Source organism: Pongo abelii, chromosome 22 (assembly GCF_028885655.2).
Source record: "Pongo abelii isolate AG06213 chromosome 22, NHGRI_mPonAbe1-v2.0_pri, whole genome shotgun sequence".
Lineage (NCBI taxonomy): Eukaryota > Metazoa > Chordata > Mammalia > Primates > Hominidae > Pongo > Pongo abelii.
In genome coordinates, this window is record NC_072007.2 from 22914750 (window position 1) to 22932726 (window position 17977).

Here is a 17977-nt window from a genome sequence, read left to right on the forward strand (position 1 = left end):
TGAGGATATGGTAATGAACAATAAAAACCCTATTCATGAGAGTGAGATAAACACACAATAACAACAGACAGGTACGACAAAATATACAGTACGTTAGAGGAGAAAAACTAAAGTAGGAAAATGAAATGTTTATGTGTTTGACGGGAAGGGTGGTGGGAAAGTTGGGATGGCCAGAAAAGTCCCTGGTGAGAAAGAGGATTTTTCTTTAATACAAAGAAACTTTTATTTGTACATCAAAGACTAAAAAATGATGATGTTAACAGAGTTGATGTCAAGACACAAATAGGTTTGAAGTTAGAGATGATAAATCACTGTTTCATTGAACCTTCCCTCAATTACGTTAGAGAGCATCCCTGGTATACTCCCAATTGAATCTTAAGCCTCATGCGTCCTGGTGATACAATCGTAATTCCTTTGTTAGTCCTCGTTATCTCTTTTTCTTTTTCTTCATTTTTCTCTGGACTACGAATTGCGCTGGTACATGGTTCTTCCTCAGAAAGTGGTTATTCCTTACTGTGTTTCTTTTTACCCTTTTTCTTCTTCTTAGAAAGGGGATTTTAAGTAAAGAACTGAAGTAATGGAAGGAGTAAGCTAGGAGGATATCTGGGGAAAAAGCATTCCGGACACAGGGAACTTCTAAGTGCAGAGGTGTGCCTGGTGTCTTTAAGCACTAGGGATAGATAAGGAATAGCAAGAAGTTCAGTGTGGCTGAAACAGAGCAAAAGAGATAAGAAACAGAAGTTTAAGCAGGAGAGATAACATGCCAGATGGTTGACTGCCTTTTAGTTATTAGGAGGAAATCTGACACATACTCAGAGTGAAATGGGAGGCAATCAGAAGGGCTGGGGAAGGGGAATGACACAATTTGACTTATGTTTTAAATACATCCACTGAGTTAAGAATTGACTAAAGAGGAAGTTTTTAAAAAGCAGGACTATCAATTCCCAGTCTATGACACTCATCTAGACTGCAGATGATGGTGGCTCAGATGTACAAGATATGACTGGCTTCTGGACATATTCTTCAGGTAGACATGATGAGATTTACTGACAGATTAGATGTGAAGTGTCGAGAGAGAGAGAAAGATGAGTCAGGAATGACACCAAGGTTTTTGGCAGAGCAACTGGAAGAGTTGCCATTAACCAAAGTAGGAAAGACTACATGAGGTGTAGATTTCAGGAAGGCAATCAGTAGCCCAATTTTGGATCTGACAAGTGTGTGATACCCAACGGCTAATCAAATATCTATTTATTAGGTAGCTACATCTGATAGGCTAGGCCTGTCAAGTAGGTGGGCTGATATAGAGATCTGGAATTAAGGAAAGAGATCTGAGTTGGAGGCATACATTTGGAAATCACTAGTATATACGCAGTAGAAAAAGTCACAAGGGACCAGGCACGGTGGCTCATGCCTGTAATCCCAACACTTCGGGAGGCCAAGGCAGGCAGATCACCTGACACCAGGAGTTTGAGACCTGCCTGGCCAACATGGGGAAACCCTGTCACTACTAAAAATACAAAAATTAGCCAGGCATGGTGTCGCACACCTGTAATCCCAGCTACTCAGGAGGCTGAGGCAGGAGAAGTGCTGGAACCCAGGAGGCAGAGGTTGCAGTGAGCCAAGATCGTGCCACTGAACTCCAGCCTGGGGGACAAAGCCAGACTTCATCTTAAAAAAAAAAGAAAAAAAAGTTATGATAAAGAAGATTGAGGACTGAGCCACGAGAAACAACAATGTCCAAAAGGAGAAAGATGAGGAGGAGCAAGCAAAACAGACCATGATGAATGGACTAGAAAGGCAGGAGGAAAAGCTTGAGGGGGTGAGGTCCTGAAAGCCAAGCGAAGACGCCGTTAGGGAGGAGATGCCCTCCATTGGCTCAAATATTGCTGACAGATTAAATAAAATGAGGTGTAAGAAAAATGCACAGATTTATTACAGAAAAAAATTAGTGATAATCTTGAGGAAAAACAACATTGGAGGACTGCTGAAACTGAGGACACTGGTGTGAGATCAAGAGTGAATGAAAAGAAAATTTGAGTTCGTGAGTGTAGACAGTTCTTTTAAGGACATCATACTTAGGAGTCATGACTGAGAATGTTGTAATTTTCTTCCACAGTCATGGAAAAGTAATAGACAAATAGTTTCAAATTTTATATAACAGGTGTAGTTTTCAAATTTTATATAACAATTATATATTTTAAAGGTTATAAAAATTATACACATGTGCCATTACAAATGCGAGACCGAGGTGTTAAATTCTTAAAACTATAGAATAAAAGTTGCCTTGAACATTTCTAGATTACATAAGCTGATTATCATTTTGTTCATGCTTACAAGATGAAGAAATACTAAAAGTTTCAAGGAGAGTATTTCTTGCTTGATGAAATCAGCCAATTCTAGGACAGCTGACACTCATCAAATACACAAAGTAATCGATCACAGTAAAATACTGAGTTCTATTAACAGGAATAAAGTGGGAGAAATGCAGAAAATAATCTTATTTTATAAATGAAGTTTTTAAAATTATATGAAGTCACTGTGGAAAAAATATGGTGAGGTGAATACTGAAATATATCCGTTTCTCAAAGGAAGGATAATTTCACACATGCAAGGCACTTTTACAAATAAGAGTCACTGCATTAGCAGCACCTTCCTTTTAGCACAAGGGTCAGCAAATAAGCACCTATGGGCCAAATCCAGCCCACTACCTGTTTTTGTAAGTCAAGTATCTTGGAACACAGCCATGCTTATTCACTTTACAGTCCATAGTGTCAATTAGCTGGGTGTGATGTTGCACACTTGTGGTCCCAGCTAGTAGACAGGCTGAGGTGGGAGGATCACTAGAGCCCAGAAAGTCGAGGCTGCAGTGAGCCATGATCACACAACTGCACTCCAGCCTGGGAAACAGAGCCAGACCCTGTCTTAAGAAAATAAATATATGTAGTCCACAAAGCCTAAAATATTTACTAACTGGCTTTTTGCAGAAAAAGCTGGCCAACTCCTGGTTTAGCAGATGAAAGATCTTTGATGTATTTTAATAAAAGTTTTATCCAATATACTGAAATGTTTATATTAAATATAAATCCCCATGTACAATCCCTTGGCAATATTCAGACTGAGGGTCCAATATTTTAGCACTCAGGCACTGACAACAAAAATTTAATAACTAGCAATCTTGTTGCTAACAAGGTACAATGTCAATGTAGCATGTAGCTTCCATTTTCAACACAGCAAATATTACAAAATTATCTTAAGATGTGTTATCACTAATGCTTTAAATACATTTTAATTATGAAATAATCAGTATATTCTAGATCTAACCTCACTTGTAAAAAATGGCTGCATACTACATTAATTTCTGGGTATGAAAATTGAGCTATTTCCTATTGGTAAGGGTTTACTTTTGATAAGGATAATTTCCTATTGATAAGGATCCATCTTTTTGATATAATAATGCTGTAATAAATGTCCTTATACATAAGTATGTATGTAACAAATCTATACAAATATCCTTTACATATATTACATATCCTTCATGTTATATATGTTTGTGAATACTCTACTAAATTAATGTTCAAAATGTATTTACCAACAGTGTATGAAATGTCTTTTACAATGAAACCATTTCCCTTGCAGCAACACAGATGGAGCTGGAGGCCATTATCCTAAGCAAACTAACGCAGGAACAGAAAATCAAATGTCACATATTCTTACTCATTAGTGGGAACTAAACAATGAGAACCCATGGACAAAAAGAGGAGAATAACAGACACCAGGGTCTACTTGAAGGTGGAGCATGGCAGGAGGGAGACGACTGAAAAACTACCTTTCAGGTGTTTTGCTTATTATTTGGCTGATGAAATAATCTGTAGTCCAAATCTCCATGATACACTTTACCTATATAACAAATCTGCACACGTACCCTTGAAGCTAAAAGAAAAGTTCACTAAAAAGAAAAGAAAATGCCTTTTCCCTCACATTTGCCAATACTGGTTATTTTTCAAATAAATTAATGACTGGAAAAAATGGTAACTCATTGTTTGCTGATTTTCATTTTTCTGATTAACAGGCAAGGCTGAATATCCTAGTAAAACTATAAAATTTGTTCATCATGAATATTAGCCCAAATTAGGGTTAGTTTGACAGCACATAGTTATCTCCTGTTCAATGCTGCCATAGGCTTACCTGTGATACTCTTCACTTTCAGTGTCAGGAAATTGCTGATTTTCAGGTGTTCTGCTCTTCCTTTCAGGAATTAATCCATCATCACCATTGCCAGCAGCGACACCATTAGTCAGGTTTTCTAGTAATCCCACATTATTACTTTTGTGCTTTTTCACTTCTTCTTCAACCTTGAGTGGGATATTAAGGATGGTTATCACTTTATTGAATTAAAAAAACCTAAAAAGGTTTTATCAATTAACTCAGTTTGTCATTATTTTTGTCATTAAAAATATTTCACACTTAAATTTGATCATATATAGAGAACTATTACCATATTTGCTTCATTTCTGTTTCAATGAATAAAACATAATTTTCCAAAATTCAAAAAGGGCCCTCCTTCATTTTGTGCTTTTATTCTCAATCACTCTTCAGAATCTTATATATGTATTTACCCCATTTGACTCGTGGGAACACACAAATAAAAAGACAAAGAAGGATGCAAAATGTGTCTTCTTCTGTCTTTACTACCTAGATTTTACATTAAACAGTCACATTTAGAGGATGAGACACTGTGGGGCTTCAGGAATAGAAAGGAAGTTTGCCCTTTTCTGTGCTAAGATATTCTTCTCCCCCACTGCCTTTGAGCATTCTTTTTTCATTTGGTTCCTGGGATATCAAAAACACGAAGGTGCTCACTGAAACATGGGAACCAAATTTTGCCACAACACAAGGAGCAGAGTGAAACTGCTGAGGTGCAAACGTGGAATTCCAGAAAATGAGATGCTCCCCAAATTTCACATTCAATAGCCATATAATTTTCTAGCTGGAAGATACACAGAATAAGAAATTAATCTTCTTTAGCCACATAATTTATTGATTATCAGACTAAAACCAAGAAAGATAAAATGATTGGTCCAAAGCTCCTAAAGTGGCATTACCTATCATTTTATGGCACCATTCAGGATTGTTCCATAATCATGAACGAACATCTCTAGGGTTTGTATCTCTTGAAAACTCAATGTACAGAATTCTTTCTGAGTTAAATATTAACTTTTTCACTGATGATTTATGTTACTTACATGATAGGATCATGTATGCCTACACTTACTACACTTTGTTGAACAACATAACGTAAAAATCTAATTCAACACAAACATTTGAATATGAAGGTATACCTCTCTATCACCATCCTTATTTATTTCTGGTTCTTGAAACATTTTCTGCAGATGCAAAAACAGAAGGTTAATTTGCTTGTTGTATTTCTGTGATGTCTCCTCTTTTGGAGTGCATATTTTAAAAAAATTTTATTCTTAAGTAATCAAGCATGGACAATGAAAAATTAGAAAATAATTAAAATTAAAATTTAACTATTAAAATAAATAATAATTAAAATTAAGAATTAAATTTTTAATCTATGTTTAGCTACTGCCACATCACTGGCTTCTGATTAACATGTGAAAAATAATTCACCTTAGCCAAAGGGAAAAGAAAAACATGAACCAGCAAACTTAACTTGGTCACTATTTTTTCGGACTAAACTTAATTTGTTATGTGTTAAATCTACCAAAAATGAATTAGCAGATGATTTGTAGTGTTCCAAAGGCTTCCTCACTTGAAAAGAGTTTACCTCATGAAACCCTAACTAGTGAGCTCCTACAGTGCACTGAATTGCTTTTTTAAAAGATTCCTAACTGGATTGTAGGCACCCTTTAAACTATTAGGAGCTGAAATCAACACCAAACAGAAGGAGATGCAAATTCTTAAATTTTAATTGAAATTATATACTATAATATGATAGTGTTATGTATCTAGATTATCTGCTTAAGTCCAGTTTTAATATATTCTAATGTGCACTAATTAGAGCAGATAAAAGTTTTTAATAATATGTACTGATTTTCTGCAACTGAAATAAGTTAGAATGTTATTGTGTTTGTGCACTAACACCAAAGGTCCCATTCTGCAAGACATGATTCTTGTAATAGACAGTTGGGTTGCTTTTATGACCTGGTTCCCTCCCTGAACAGAAATGCTAAGTTCAATGAGAGACTACAAGGCAGAATATATCTTTAACCTTGGTATCAGTGACTGACAATATAAAACTGCAGATTTTCAATCACTGGCCATGATTACTCCTTAACCATGAATCCAGCTCAGGGACCATCAGAGTTACATTGTTCATAATTCTATTGCTTAATAATATAATCCAATAATTGATGTTACCTTCTTCATCATGTTAGCGTGTTGTAAAAATAAAACAATAAATAAAGTTCTAGAATTGTTTTTGCCCCATTCCAAAAGGAAAGATTAGTTATATGCTAATCAAAAAGGCAGATGAAAATATTTTAAGTAAGAATATTGTAAAATAAGAATATTTTAAATTTTATAGTGGTTATGTTTTTTAAGTTAAATATCAAATGTTAAATTAGCATCTATTCATTCTTCTGTTAATGAGATTGCTGAATTTATTAAAATAAATTTTAAGAATCTATTAAAAAATTCTATAGAAAAAGAATCTATTGATTCTCAAAACCTAGTCTGAAAGGTAATTTCATTTGGACTATTTAATATTATTAAAGCAAAGAAAACAACATTAAATCAAAAATTTAAATTTAAAATTTTCCATGCCTCTGGCTGGTTATTTTCACTGCCTTTCAGCCTTTGTGACTCTTCCTCTGATGTCAGCTTTAAGTCTTGTTCTGTTGGGAAATCCATATATTCAGTTAAAATGAACCATTTAGAACAGTTAAAAACTATTGCCTTTATAAAAATAGATGTAAGGCAACATTTTATTTCATAAATTGAGTGTTTAGTTTTTCATGAAATAGTTACTTAGGAAATAATTCTCCAAAACTTCAACAAACCACTTGGGGAGACACCTGTCATTCACTCACAAATTCATCCACCCAACATAAATGAACAAAACCACCAGAAACACAGCTTTAAAATACAGTAGAAGCATGTAAGGTAACACAGTATGTTGTTCTCCACTTCCTAATAGTGAAGCAGTAAATGTAAAGAAAAGGAAATTCAGTTTTAAAGAGAAACAAGTTTTCCTGCACTTAGCTACTCTGACTCTAAGGATAGTAACAAGCAGGGCCCAGGAAAGGTCGTGGTGACCCTGCCTGAGAAGCCAGAGCCCACAGGTATGGGCTCCAGACATCCCAGAGCAAGGGTGAGAAAACAAATTCCTTTACTGTCTCCCCTTCCCCTCAGCATTTACTCATAGCTATTTTTACAAATGCATATTATTTGCAAGTTCCTGTTTTCCTTCATTGCAGCTGCAAGGTCATAAGCTATGCTGAGGTTGCAAAACTGTCACTATATGATTAACTGCCTTTCTTCTGCTTCTGTAAGCTTGCCTACATAAGCCAAGCCCTGTCTTTGTTCAGGGCTCAGCTTTTGGCTGCAAATCCACTGAGCTGGTGCGCACCTAAGTGAAATCCTTGTTTCACCCACTGGGTCTCTCCTGCCTCCTCTTTTCTGCAACAATAGTACCTTATAAATGATTTCCAAAATTACTACTGACACCTTTGTTAGTGTACAATGTCTTCCTAATATCTAAAAATGTTTCCCTCCACTATTATGACATATTTATTTTCATTTTTCTTTTTTCTTTTTTTTTTTTTTTTTTGAGCCAGGGTCTTGCTCTGTCACCAGGCTGGAGTGCAGTGGTGCAATCTCAGCTCACTGCAACCTCCGACTCCCTGGTTCAAAGGATTCTCCTGTCTCGGTCTCCCGAGAAGCTGGGATTACAGGCATGCACCATTATGCCCAGCTAATTTTCGTGTTTTTAGTGGAGTTGGGGTTTCACCATTGGCCAGGATGGTCCTGATATTTTGACCTTGTGATCTGCCTGCTCCAGCCTCCCAAAATGCTGGGATTACAGGTGTGAGCCACCACACCCAGCCTTATTTTCATCTTTTAAAACAATGCTATGAGAAGTCTTCCTTGATTCTGCATGTCTTTCCCCAGATAAACAGGTACCTCCTTACTTGAGGCTGCCTTAGTACTTCACTGATTTTTCTACTGCATCTTTATCACCTGAACTGTACATTATTCCTCCACATATCTGTCCCCTCTGCTCCAAAACTGCAAAGGACAGTCTTGCGCATCATCTTACTCACATTTTACTCAGACATTTCTTATTGAGTCCTGCTAAATGCATGTTAGGCATTAGGGTTTAAAAAGAATGAAAATAAAGCATGTCAGGGATGGCTTTTCTAGAACACATGCCCAAGCAGAGATTTAAATATTGGGGCTAGCCAGATTAAAAGGGGTAGAGGGCAGGAAAGGGTGACAGCATGCCACGCAGCAGCAAGAGCGGGAGCGAGGCCTGAAAGAATGAAAGTATTTGCCTACAATAAAAGGATGAGTGAGTAGGGCACTACTAGCCGCTCAGTAATGCCAGAGAAAGGGCACACAGGGAAAAGGGCTAAAGATGGAGAGTGGGGAAGAAGTCAGATAATGAAAGCCTTATGTGTAATTTTAAGATGCTTGGACATTAATGTTCAAGAGTGGTCCCTGGTCCTATCTGCATTTAGATATAGATCATTTTAATGCCAAAACCAATATTCTTAGTGAACTATTATTCATTAAGACAAGGTGACAGCTCATGTGGACAAAGCTAAGATGATACTATGTAGCAAATTCTCAATTCTCATGAACATGTGGAAAATCAGTTCTATAATAAGTCAAAGAAATTATAATAAATCACTTAATATTTGGTTTGGGCAGGTGCTTTCTAAAGTTATAATGCATATGAATTTAACTAATAGTTGTGAAGTCAGAGCTGTGACAATAAAGCAAAGAAACCACACTGTGTTTGAGTTAGCACTTTAGATTTCTATCTAGTCTTCCTACCCACTATGTAAATTCTAACTATAATCCTGGTACGCACTCTCAAGTTTATGTTAAACACTAGCCTATACAAAAAACACTCTCTTTCTTCATTTTGTTATTTATATGTTGCTTTGTTTAAACGAAGAACACAAAAATGCCCTGCTAAAGGGATTCTGTTTGGCTACAGGCTGCAAGAGGGAAAAACACAAAGCATATTTTGCATAAAATGATTTTTTAGAAGTCAGAACTATGACATGAAGCCAAGCAGGGCACTCTAGGACTGCTGTGCTGCCTTAATACGCTTCTTGCTCTTTCTTTTCTGGCAGCTGTGACTCACACAGGTCATGGAGAGTATCATTCCCTAAGAGGAACAACTCCGATATTCATCTTTATTTATTAAGTTCATCTGTCCCAATTCTGTGTTCTGTGGATGCTGACTTTCGGTCACGGATGGTGATACACATGGACATTTATCATCCACTTTCAGATTCTTGGATCTTTGACAAATCTTATTACTGAGAGTCAAACTAGTAGGATGCAAGTTATAAATGCTGATTATCCAATTACCTATTCAAAATATCCTACACGAAAATTCCATTAAACATGCATAGAAAAACATTAGTCATTCCTGCTGACCTGCTGCTTTTTGCTCTTCTGTATTCACCAGAAAGTTTCCTACTCCTTCCTCAAGTCCAGGTTAAATACTAGTGTACAACCTGGAAACCTGTACATCATCTGAGATTTCTCTCTGTCCCCCAAGCCTTTCTCATTCAATTATCACTAAATCATATTGACGATACCGCTCTTCTGCCTCTGCTTTGTATTCCCATTGCCACTGGGAACATAAACATTTACAAAATGGCTTTTATTAAAAAAAAAAAACCTGCCAACTATTAATGTTATTTCTTACAGGAAAAAAATTAAGCTAAACAAATGAAAAAAGCATAACACCAAAAAAAAAAAACAAAGGCCAACATATTAAAATGAGTAATTGAGATTTCTGACGTATTTATTTCACTATGGACGGGTGAAAACCTTGTAATACATTGATGCTACTCCAAGGATGTATGACAAGGAAACCATAGCTGACTACTGCAAAAGCTTCCTTTGTCTCCTGGTTTCTTTACATGGCAAAGAACCTTCCATCAATCCCAGCAAACTATAGGCTACAGACCAAATCCAATCTGCATTATGGCTTTGTAAGTAAAGTTTTATAGGAGCTCAGTCATGCCTATTTGCTTACATATAACTGTGGTGGCTTTCATACTACAACAGCAGACAACAGCAGGGTTAAGTAGACATGACAGAGACCACATAGTCTAAAATATTTCCCACCTGCTCCTTTACAGAAAAAGCTTGCTAACCCGTTTTACACCATAACCAGAATGCCTTAATACTCAAATTTAATCTTGTGACTCCCCTGCTCAAATTTCTCCAATGAGCCCCTGCAGCAAACATTGTTGGCTCCCTATCAATAGCCATTCCTTATTCTTTCTTGAAGAAGAAACACAAGTCTATTGGGATATTTATTATCCCAATCCCCCTCCTCAGCCTCAGAAAGAGAAATGTTTATTCTAAGCTAATCATGTATTTTCCTTCCCAGTGCCTGGTTTGGAAATGAGCAGGTACTGTGACCCAGCCAATGAAATGTTACAGGAAGCCTTTGCAAGCTTCTAAGTTTTCTCCCAGTTACGTGAATAAAACACTGCCAACAGCACAGCTGAAAGAGGGACAGGTGGGATCCTAGGATATCAATGAACAAACAAAACAACTCTGGTTCTACTGTTTTAGCCATTGCTCATCTAGTATTTGCAGTCCAAAGCATTCTACCTGGTAAACTTCCCATGGCCCACAGGATAAGACCTACTCATTTCTATAGTATTAAAAAGTCTATCATAAACTTGCCTTAGCTAAGTATTCACCTCATTCCGAACCTCTCGTATCTCACACTTTTGATACTAGCAAAAGTGAATTGCTCACAAACCCTGCAAAGTTCACTCAAGCGTCTTGTCTTTTGCACTTGCTGCTCTTCCTGCCAAACAGGCAATCTCATTAGATGTTCCTTCTGGCAAACACACAACCTCATTGCATGTTCCTTCTGCCAAACATTATTCTTCTGCTTCTTTACCTAGAAAAATTCTTTTCTCTCTGCATGCTTACCTTAAATCATACCTACTTTTTTCCAAAATTTTCATTCCTCATTACATATGTCTGGCACATAATCAATATATAATAAATCATAATTATAAGCTTCCAGTGGGCATAGAGCACACAGTAAGCACTGAATAAAGTAGTAAAATAACGAAAATGACAATGATAATAACAAACTCCTGTCTTTATTTTTAATTGTTTGTGTTCTGTAGCATTCGAAAAAACGGCTAGTATCTAAAAGAAATTTGATAGTTATTTGTTAAGTGGACAGGTGAAAACATAAATAGAAATGTTTTCTTTGTAAATTCTGTCGAAAAAGCGCAGAAATGAAATAGAGACAGCTCTATTATGAGCACCTTAAAGATTAAAACATCTATTTCATCTTTGTCTCCTGCAACTTATAAAACCTAACTTACAGAAGCTCTTTGATAAATAGATGGCTAAATTAAAGGTGTCCTCATACAGTTTGGACTATACAATGTATTAGGTGTCCACAACCAGGTAGCATACTAGCATTTTTGTTAGTGTGACACCTTTTTCTACTTTTATGATAATCTGCTGAGCCTAGAGTTGGGCAATTTGTTTAATTATTATGACAATCTTTTGGCAAATGGTAGCAGAGCATCTTTTTCTAACAAAATTACTGTTATCATGACAATTAACCAGCAGGTAGAGGAACACATCTTGTTCCAACAAAGTAAATATATCTCTTTCCAACTTCAAATGAGGAGGAATGAAGTCAGTAATAGTGAGACCTTATTGGGACAAGCATATGTAACATGACCTGTGCTTCAGTGTTCTTTTGTGATCAAAAATTCCTTACTTTTACTTTTTTATCTATGGTCGAACCACCCAGAGCAGGGGTCCTCAACTCCCAGGCTACAGACTCATACCAGTCCATGGACTATTATGAACCACACCACGCAGGAGGAGGTAAGCAGCAGGCAAGCCAGGGAAGCTTCACCTGTACTTACAGCCACACCCCATGGCTCATATTACCTCCTGAACTCTGCCTGCAGTCAGATCAGTGATAACATTAGATACTCATTGGAGCATGAACCCTGTTGTGAACTGCCCATCCGAAGGATCTAGGTTGTGTGCTTTGTATGAGAATCTAATGCCTGATGATCTGTCATTGTCTCACTTTGCCCCCAGATGAGACCATCTAGTTGCAGAAAAATAAGCTCAGAGCTTCCACGGATTCTACATTATGGTAAGTTGTATAATTATTTCATTATATATTACAATGTAATAATAATATAAAGTAGCACAATAAATGTAACATGATTGAATAATCCTGAAACCATCCCCACCTTTCCGCAGCCCATGGAAAGACTGTCCTCCACAAAACCAGTCCCTGGTGCCAAAAAGGTTGGGGACAACTGACCTAAAGTAATTCACTGTCGTAAGTCTTACCTGGATTGCTGTTTTCAGAAGAGACTTTTAGCATCTGTTTTTCTTTGTAGTCAGAAAGTAACTGGCAAATTCTATGTATAAAATTGTAGTAAACCAAATTACCATTTTAATACTGATATAAAAAATATTTACCAAATGTAAATTTCTTAAGAGTATTTCAAACAATATCAGAATATCAGAACTTAATAGTATTATCCCATCCACTTATGAGTACATTCTGCAAACTTCTCTTTAAGCTTCTAATTAAAGAAGAAAAAAAGTAGAGTGAAATACTCATAAATCAAAGGCATGTGACCCAGTAAATTAGGTTGCATTAACCTGACATAATAGAAAGTGTCCCAACTCTGCATAAATCCTAGCTCCATAATGAACAGCTATTTGTTCTTGGACAACTCACTTCTCTTAGGCTCAATGTCTTCCTCAAAAAAGTGAGGACTTTGCTGCCTTAATTCCCTATGTTGTTATAAAAATTTAACAAGATAACATTGTTTAAATGCTGAGAGAAGTAGTAAAGCAATGGAATCTCTTCCTAAACTTTATGACTAAAATTATCTCAGAATCCCAAATAAAACCCAATGCATATTTTGTTCATAGGTTCTAATATGCAAATGTTGTAGTGTTCAGAAAATGTTATTAAGTCCTAATTTTGCCTCTTAGTTGTCCTACTCTTTATGGCTTATAATTCAGGGCATCTCAACTATGTCATAGTTTGTAACTAAATTTATTCATAAATATCTCATTAAAGTAGATAATGTGATTGTCCACTATTACGGAGTTGATCAATCACGTCAAGGGCAGGAAAACCAATGGATGTTAAGACCTGGTTTCGACCAATGATCCTTCTCTACAGACTCAAACTCTGAGCCAGCAGATCTTTGTTATGATGATGCTTTATATTGATGTTCAATTCCAGCTGACATGGGAGACCAAAAGTCTACTTTTATTTTTTTTAGTTTCCATGAAGAAGTTGCAAGTTGACATTGTGTAATTTTTGACATTCTGTAATTTTTGACATACATACTAACAATATATTTTGCACCAAACATGTTATTCAGCTCTAAGTCATCTCATAGATCATCTTACATGACTATTTTTGCAGCGCAAATCACAATTTCAATATTTTGGTGGCACCCATTTTGCTTTGATTCACACTGTTTCCTTAGAGCTAGTCAGCAAATAGTCAAATGACTTTCCAGTGACTGCACAAAATATGGAATGCTTCAAAGATTTGTGCTGCCTCCTTATGCAGAAGTCATGCTAACTTTCTCCATATTGTTCTAATTTTAGGATATGTGCCACAGAAGCAAGCACAAAGCCCTACTTTTACACATGATTAGTGATGAGTCATGGACAAGGCTTGGCTCTGTTAAGTCCAACTAAACTACCTGAGATTCTGAGAATTCTCTTCAATGGCTTCCTGTGAGTTAGAGTTTGAAAATATTTTAAAATCTTGAGCTAGAGATGGAAGCAGCTTGGACGATTTTCATTATCATGTAAATCAGATCACTCAAGGGGCCAACCACAGCTGGGAGCCACTGCTCAGGGGAAGGTTCATATGGGACTTTCTACTGCCCAAGGTTCTATACAGGATATAAAGGTGCCTCACAGTACAGATCTGGTAGCAAAGAAGAAGAAACAAACTGATCTCTTTCTGCCACATCATTTGAACCCCTCTGACCCTTTAGAACAAGCCTACCTAATATCTGCTAGAGAAAAGACCAACAACGGACTCAAAGGATCTCTTACCATGAAGGTCTCAGCTAATTCTTGGCTAAGATGTGGGTTCCACATTAGGTTCTGAATATGGGGGGAAAGGGTCAATTTGCTCATTTTGTGTGTGGATAAAGTCACAATGCCCAGGGGCCAGAGCAGGGGGCTGGTGCTTTGGGAACAATGGCTGAGCATATAACCATAGGTATGGGAACAAAAAACATCAAAGTCACTGTATGAATTGCCATGAAGACTTGAGGGACCTGAATCTACCGATTCATCTTAAGGCAGCAGGACCAGTTTGAGTGGCAACAATGCAGCAGCAGAATCAGTGGAAACAACAGAATGATTGCAATGTCCTTTTTTTTTTCCTCCTCCTTCTGACTTGATAAAAGGGACTGTCTTCCTTGGATTTAGTGAACCCCTTCGGTTCCTGAAAAATTCAAGGAGTATGCAGGACATAGTCCCCAGAAGACAGTACAAGACTTTCTGATAAACTGGACATTTCAAGACCCAAATAACTAATCAAAAAAATCAAAGATGTGACACTATTTTTTATCCCATGCATAGGTGTTACACTTGGATCAAATGAACAATGTTGGGATCTCTATGAATAAAGGTCTTAAAAGTTCTGAGATAAAGAATCTTGCACCCACTCGTACTTCTAACTTGTCTTGCTTTTTGTCTGATTTCTGGCTGATGCAGGGGACTAACTCACTGCCACTCGAAAACTACCTGAACCAAACTATGACATCTCACCTGATATGTAAGATGCAACTGTTATAATTATTTTAAACCTCAATTTAGCATTAACTAGCCTTTTAATGTAAACACTTACACATTATGATGACTAGAAACAGCATACTCTCTGGCCGTCTGTCCAGATAGGTCTTGAGAAGATACATCAATATTCTGCTCAAGTAGAAGGCTGACTATACTTGCTGATCCACAACACACAGCAAGTATGAGAGCAGTTCTAAAATGACAGAGACAGGAACTGTAATAAAGTTATTTCAAAAGCTAATTTGATATACTTTACCAATTTCACATCTTGCCTGTCCATGCAGAATCAAACATTTACATGCACTAAAAGACATAAGCATCTTCAGTGCTCAAGTGTTCATCTTTGTAAAATACCACCAAGGTTAAAAGGAAGGGACAAAAAAAAACCCTCTTATCTCAGTGGGGTATTGCATAGCAGAAGCTACTAATTTAAAGTCCCTTGATGGGCAAGAAATAATGTTAGGGCCACTTATCTGAAGTGGACAAAGATTTAAGTGAAGATTTCATCACAGCTTCCCTAGACTGATAGGCTGTAACAGAAAATCAGCTAGGGTGTCAGATAAATAAGAGCTCTCTGCATGCTGAAAGCAGTAAGATTAATAATAATGGTAAGAATAGTAGTCACAGGAGTATCAGTTAATGATGCCAATAAGCATGTGCTAGGCACTGAATTAAATGCCACATATATCTTTCTTATGCACAGCCAACTTTGAAGGATATATTCTCCTACTTTTCATATATGACAACATATTTGGTGGTAAATAACATTCCCAAGGTCACACACCTAGCAAGTAAGAAAGTTAGGAATTAAACCCAGCATTGTGTGAATCCAAAGCCTAGCTCTTTTCTCTTTATCACCCATCTATGGCTTGTCTCCATTAAAGGAAAAGTGTACCCACTTAAAACTACTTCACTCCCTCTCTCCATACCAATTAAAAATAAAAACATCAAAATACACTGGAAATAAAAAAGGAAAAAAGCTTTTGAACCCACAGTATGTGGGAACAGCAATTAATTGTCATGTAGGGATAAGCTAACACTAATATTCTTCAAAGAAAGCAACTTAAGGCAGAGTCATTGAAAAGATAAAAGGCTTTTCAACCCCTATTTATGTTTAATACAGCATATTTAGTGGAAAAGCATGTAAGACATAGAGGTTAAAAACTATTAGAAAGGGTTAAAAAGTTCAATACTGAGTCATAAAGTAAACTAAAAGTTAAAGTTCAAACTTCATAAAATTAATATGAAATTCCTTTAGCTAACATGAGATCATGTAACCAAAAACGTCACATAGCAAATAACATCAGTCAATATAATAAAAGATGAATCCTACTAAAACTTTTACGTTGCCCAGTCCAAATAATTGTTTTTCTACCTAACTGATTTGTGTTCATACTGATCACAATATCCCAATAAGTATACATTAATCTTATTAATTTAATATTTATGACTTGAGTGACTGCTATCCATCTAGAACACACAGATTAAAAGAAAGAACTATACCTTCCATATCTATCCAGTGCATTTAAATTAGCATTTTTCTTGATTAAAAATTTCACCACTTGCTGTTTTCGTTCATGTACACCAAGTAACAGCGGTGTGAGGCCATGCTGCAAAATAATATAAAGCAAAAACGTATGTAATTCAGAAAAGTACATATTCCTCAACTGAAGTGGAAACTTTATATAAGATCTTATGGACTTACATGCATAGAAAGTAAATAAAATGTAGTCACTTCCTTCTCACTCTTCTTTGCTTTCCCACACGCTGCTCCTTCCCTTGGAAACACCCTTTCTCTGCCTCACCACATTAACTCTAATCATCTCAAAAACTCACTTTAAACATTTATTGCTTCCAAGACTCTTTGCCTCTAACCCAGCATTTGGCATGGTATTACTGGACGATAATATTTTTCACATCTAAACAAAGAGCTTCTTGAGGGCAGGGGCTGTATCTTTTGTCTCTATATCCTCAACCCTAAGACAAATTGTGTATAAAGCAAGAATTTGCATGTAAAATATTTCTTTAGTTTCATGTTTTACTGAAAGTTCAACCTCCAACATGCAACAAAAATTGCTATTAAAACTCACACTGCCCATTTGAAAAAAATTCCAACATTTATTTATTTAAAATCTATTTATATTTAATTTTCCCAGATTCTTACTAAATAATCAGTTCATAGGACTACTGAAACTAAATTAACAGAATTCCTATCTGTATTCTTAATAACTCCATGGTTTTAAGTGTTTAAAACTGCCATGCTGATTATGCCAAAGCTCTACATACTTAAGAGACACACTGGATAGTCCATAATACAGCTTCAATTGACAAAAAACAGTTTAGAATTTGCTATAATTCTAATTGAGAAAACTCTGCTCTTAACGACTTACTGACCTAAGCACTTGAATGATTGAACAAAGGGACACAAAATCCTGAGAGGGCCATCCTCTACTTATTGAAAGACTACTCACAGCAAATTACTAAAGACCTTCTGAATGGCAGTGAATAACTGATGATAGAAAGGAAAATGTATTATTCTGTAACCTGATAGATACTACCAATAATGTTCATTTTAATGTCTCAACCACAGAGATAAAAGTCAGACTAGGCCAGGAATGGTGGCTCACACCTGTAATCCTAGCATTTTGGGAGGCTGAGGCGGGTGAATCACTTGATCCCAGGAGTTCAAGACCAGCCTGAGAAACATGGCAAAAACCTCATCTCTACTAAAAAAAAAAAAGAAAAGAAAAAAAAACAACTGAGGTTGGAGGACCATCTGAGCTTGGGGAGGTCGAGGCTGCAGTGAGCTGTGATTGCACCATAGTGCAATAGACAATTACTTCAGTCTCATTTCTCACCCACATGACCAATTCCCTTTCTCATTTGAAGATTTGCCCGAAGAGAGTCAAGATTA

At 36.5% G+C, this 17977-nt stretch overlaps 1 protein-coding gene and 1 non-coding gene across 2 annotated transcripts in view; both read right to left on the minus strand.

The window, feature by feature from the left end:
* Positions 1-17977, minus strand: part of LOC100457340 (POTE ankyrin domain family member B-like) — a 33267-nt gene that overhangs the window by 8718 nt on the left and 6572 nt on the right. The window contains 6 exon segments of the mRNA XM_024239399.3: positions 4186-4352; positions 5340-5384; positions 6790-6860; positions 12571-12641; positions 15119-15256; positions 16567-16673. Coding sequence (XP_024095167.3) covers positions 4186-4352; positions 5340-5384; positions 6790-6860; positions 12571-12641; positions 15119-15256; positions 16567-16673 — 599 coding nt within the window.
* On the minus strand, positions 13775-13881 carry LOC112130553 (U6 spliceosomal RNA). Its single transcript, XR_002912801.2, has one exon. It is a non-coding gene; the product is annotated as a U6 spliceosomal RNA (small nuclear RNA).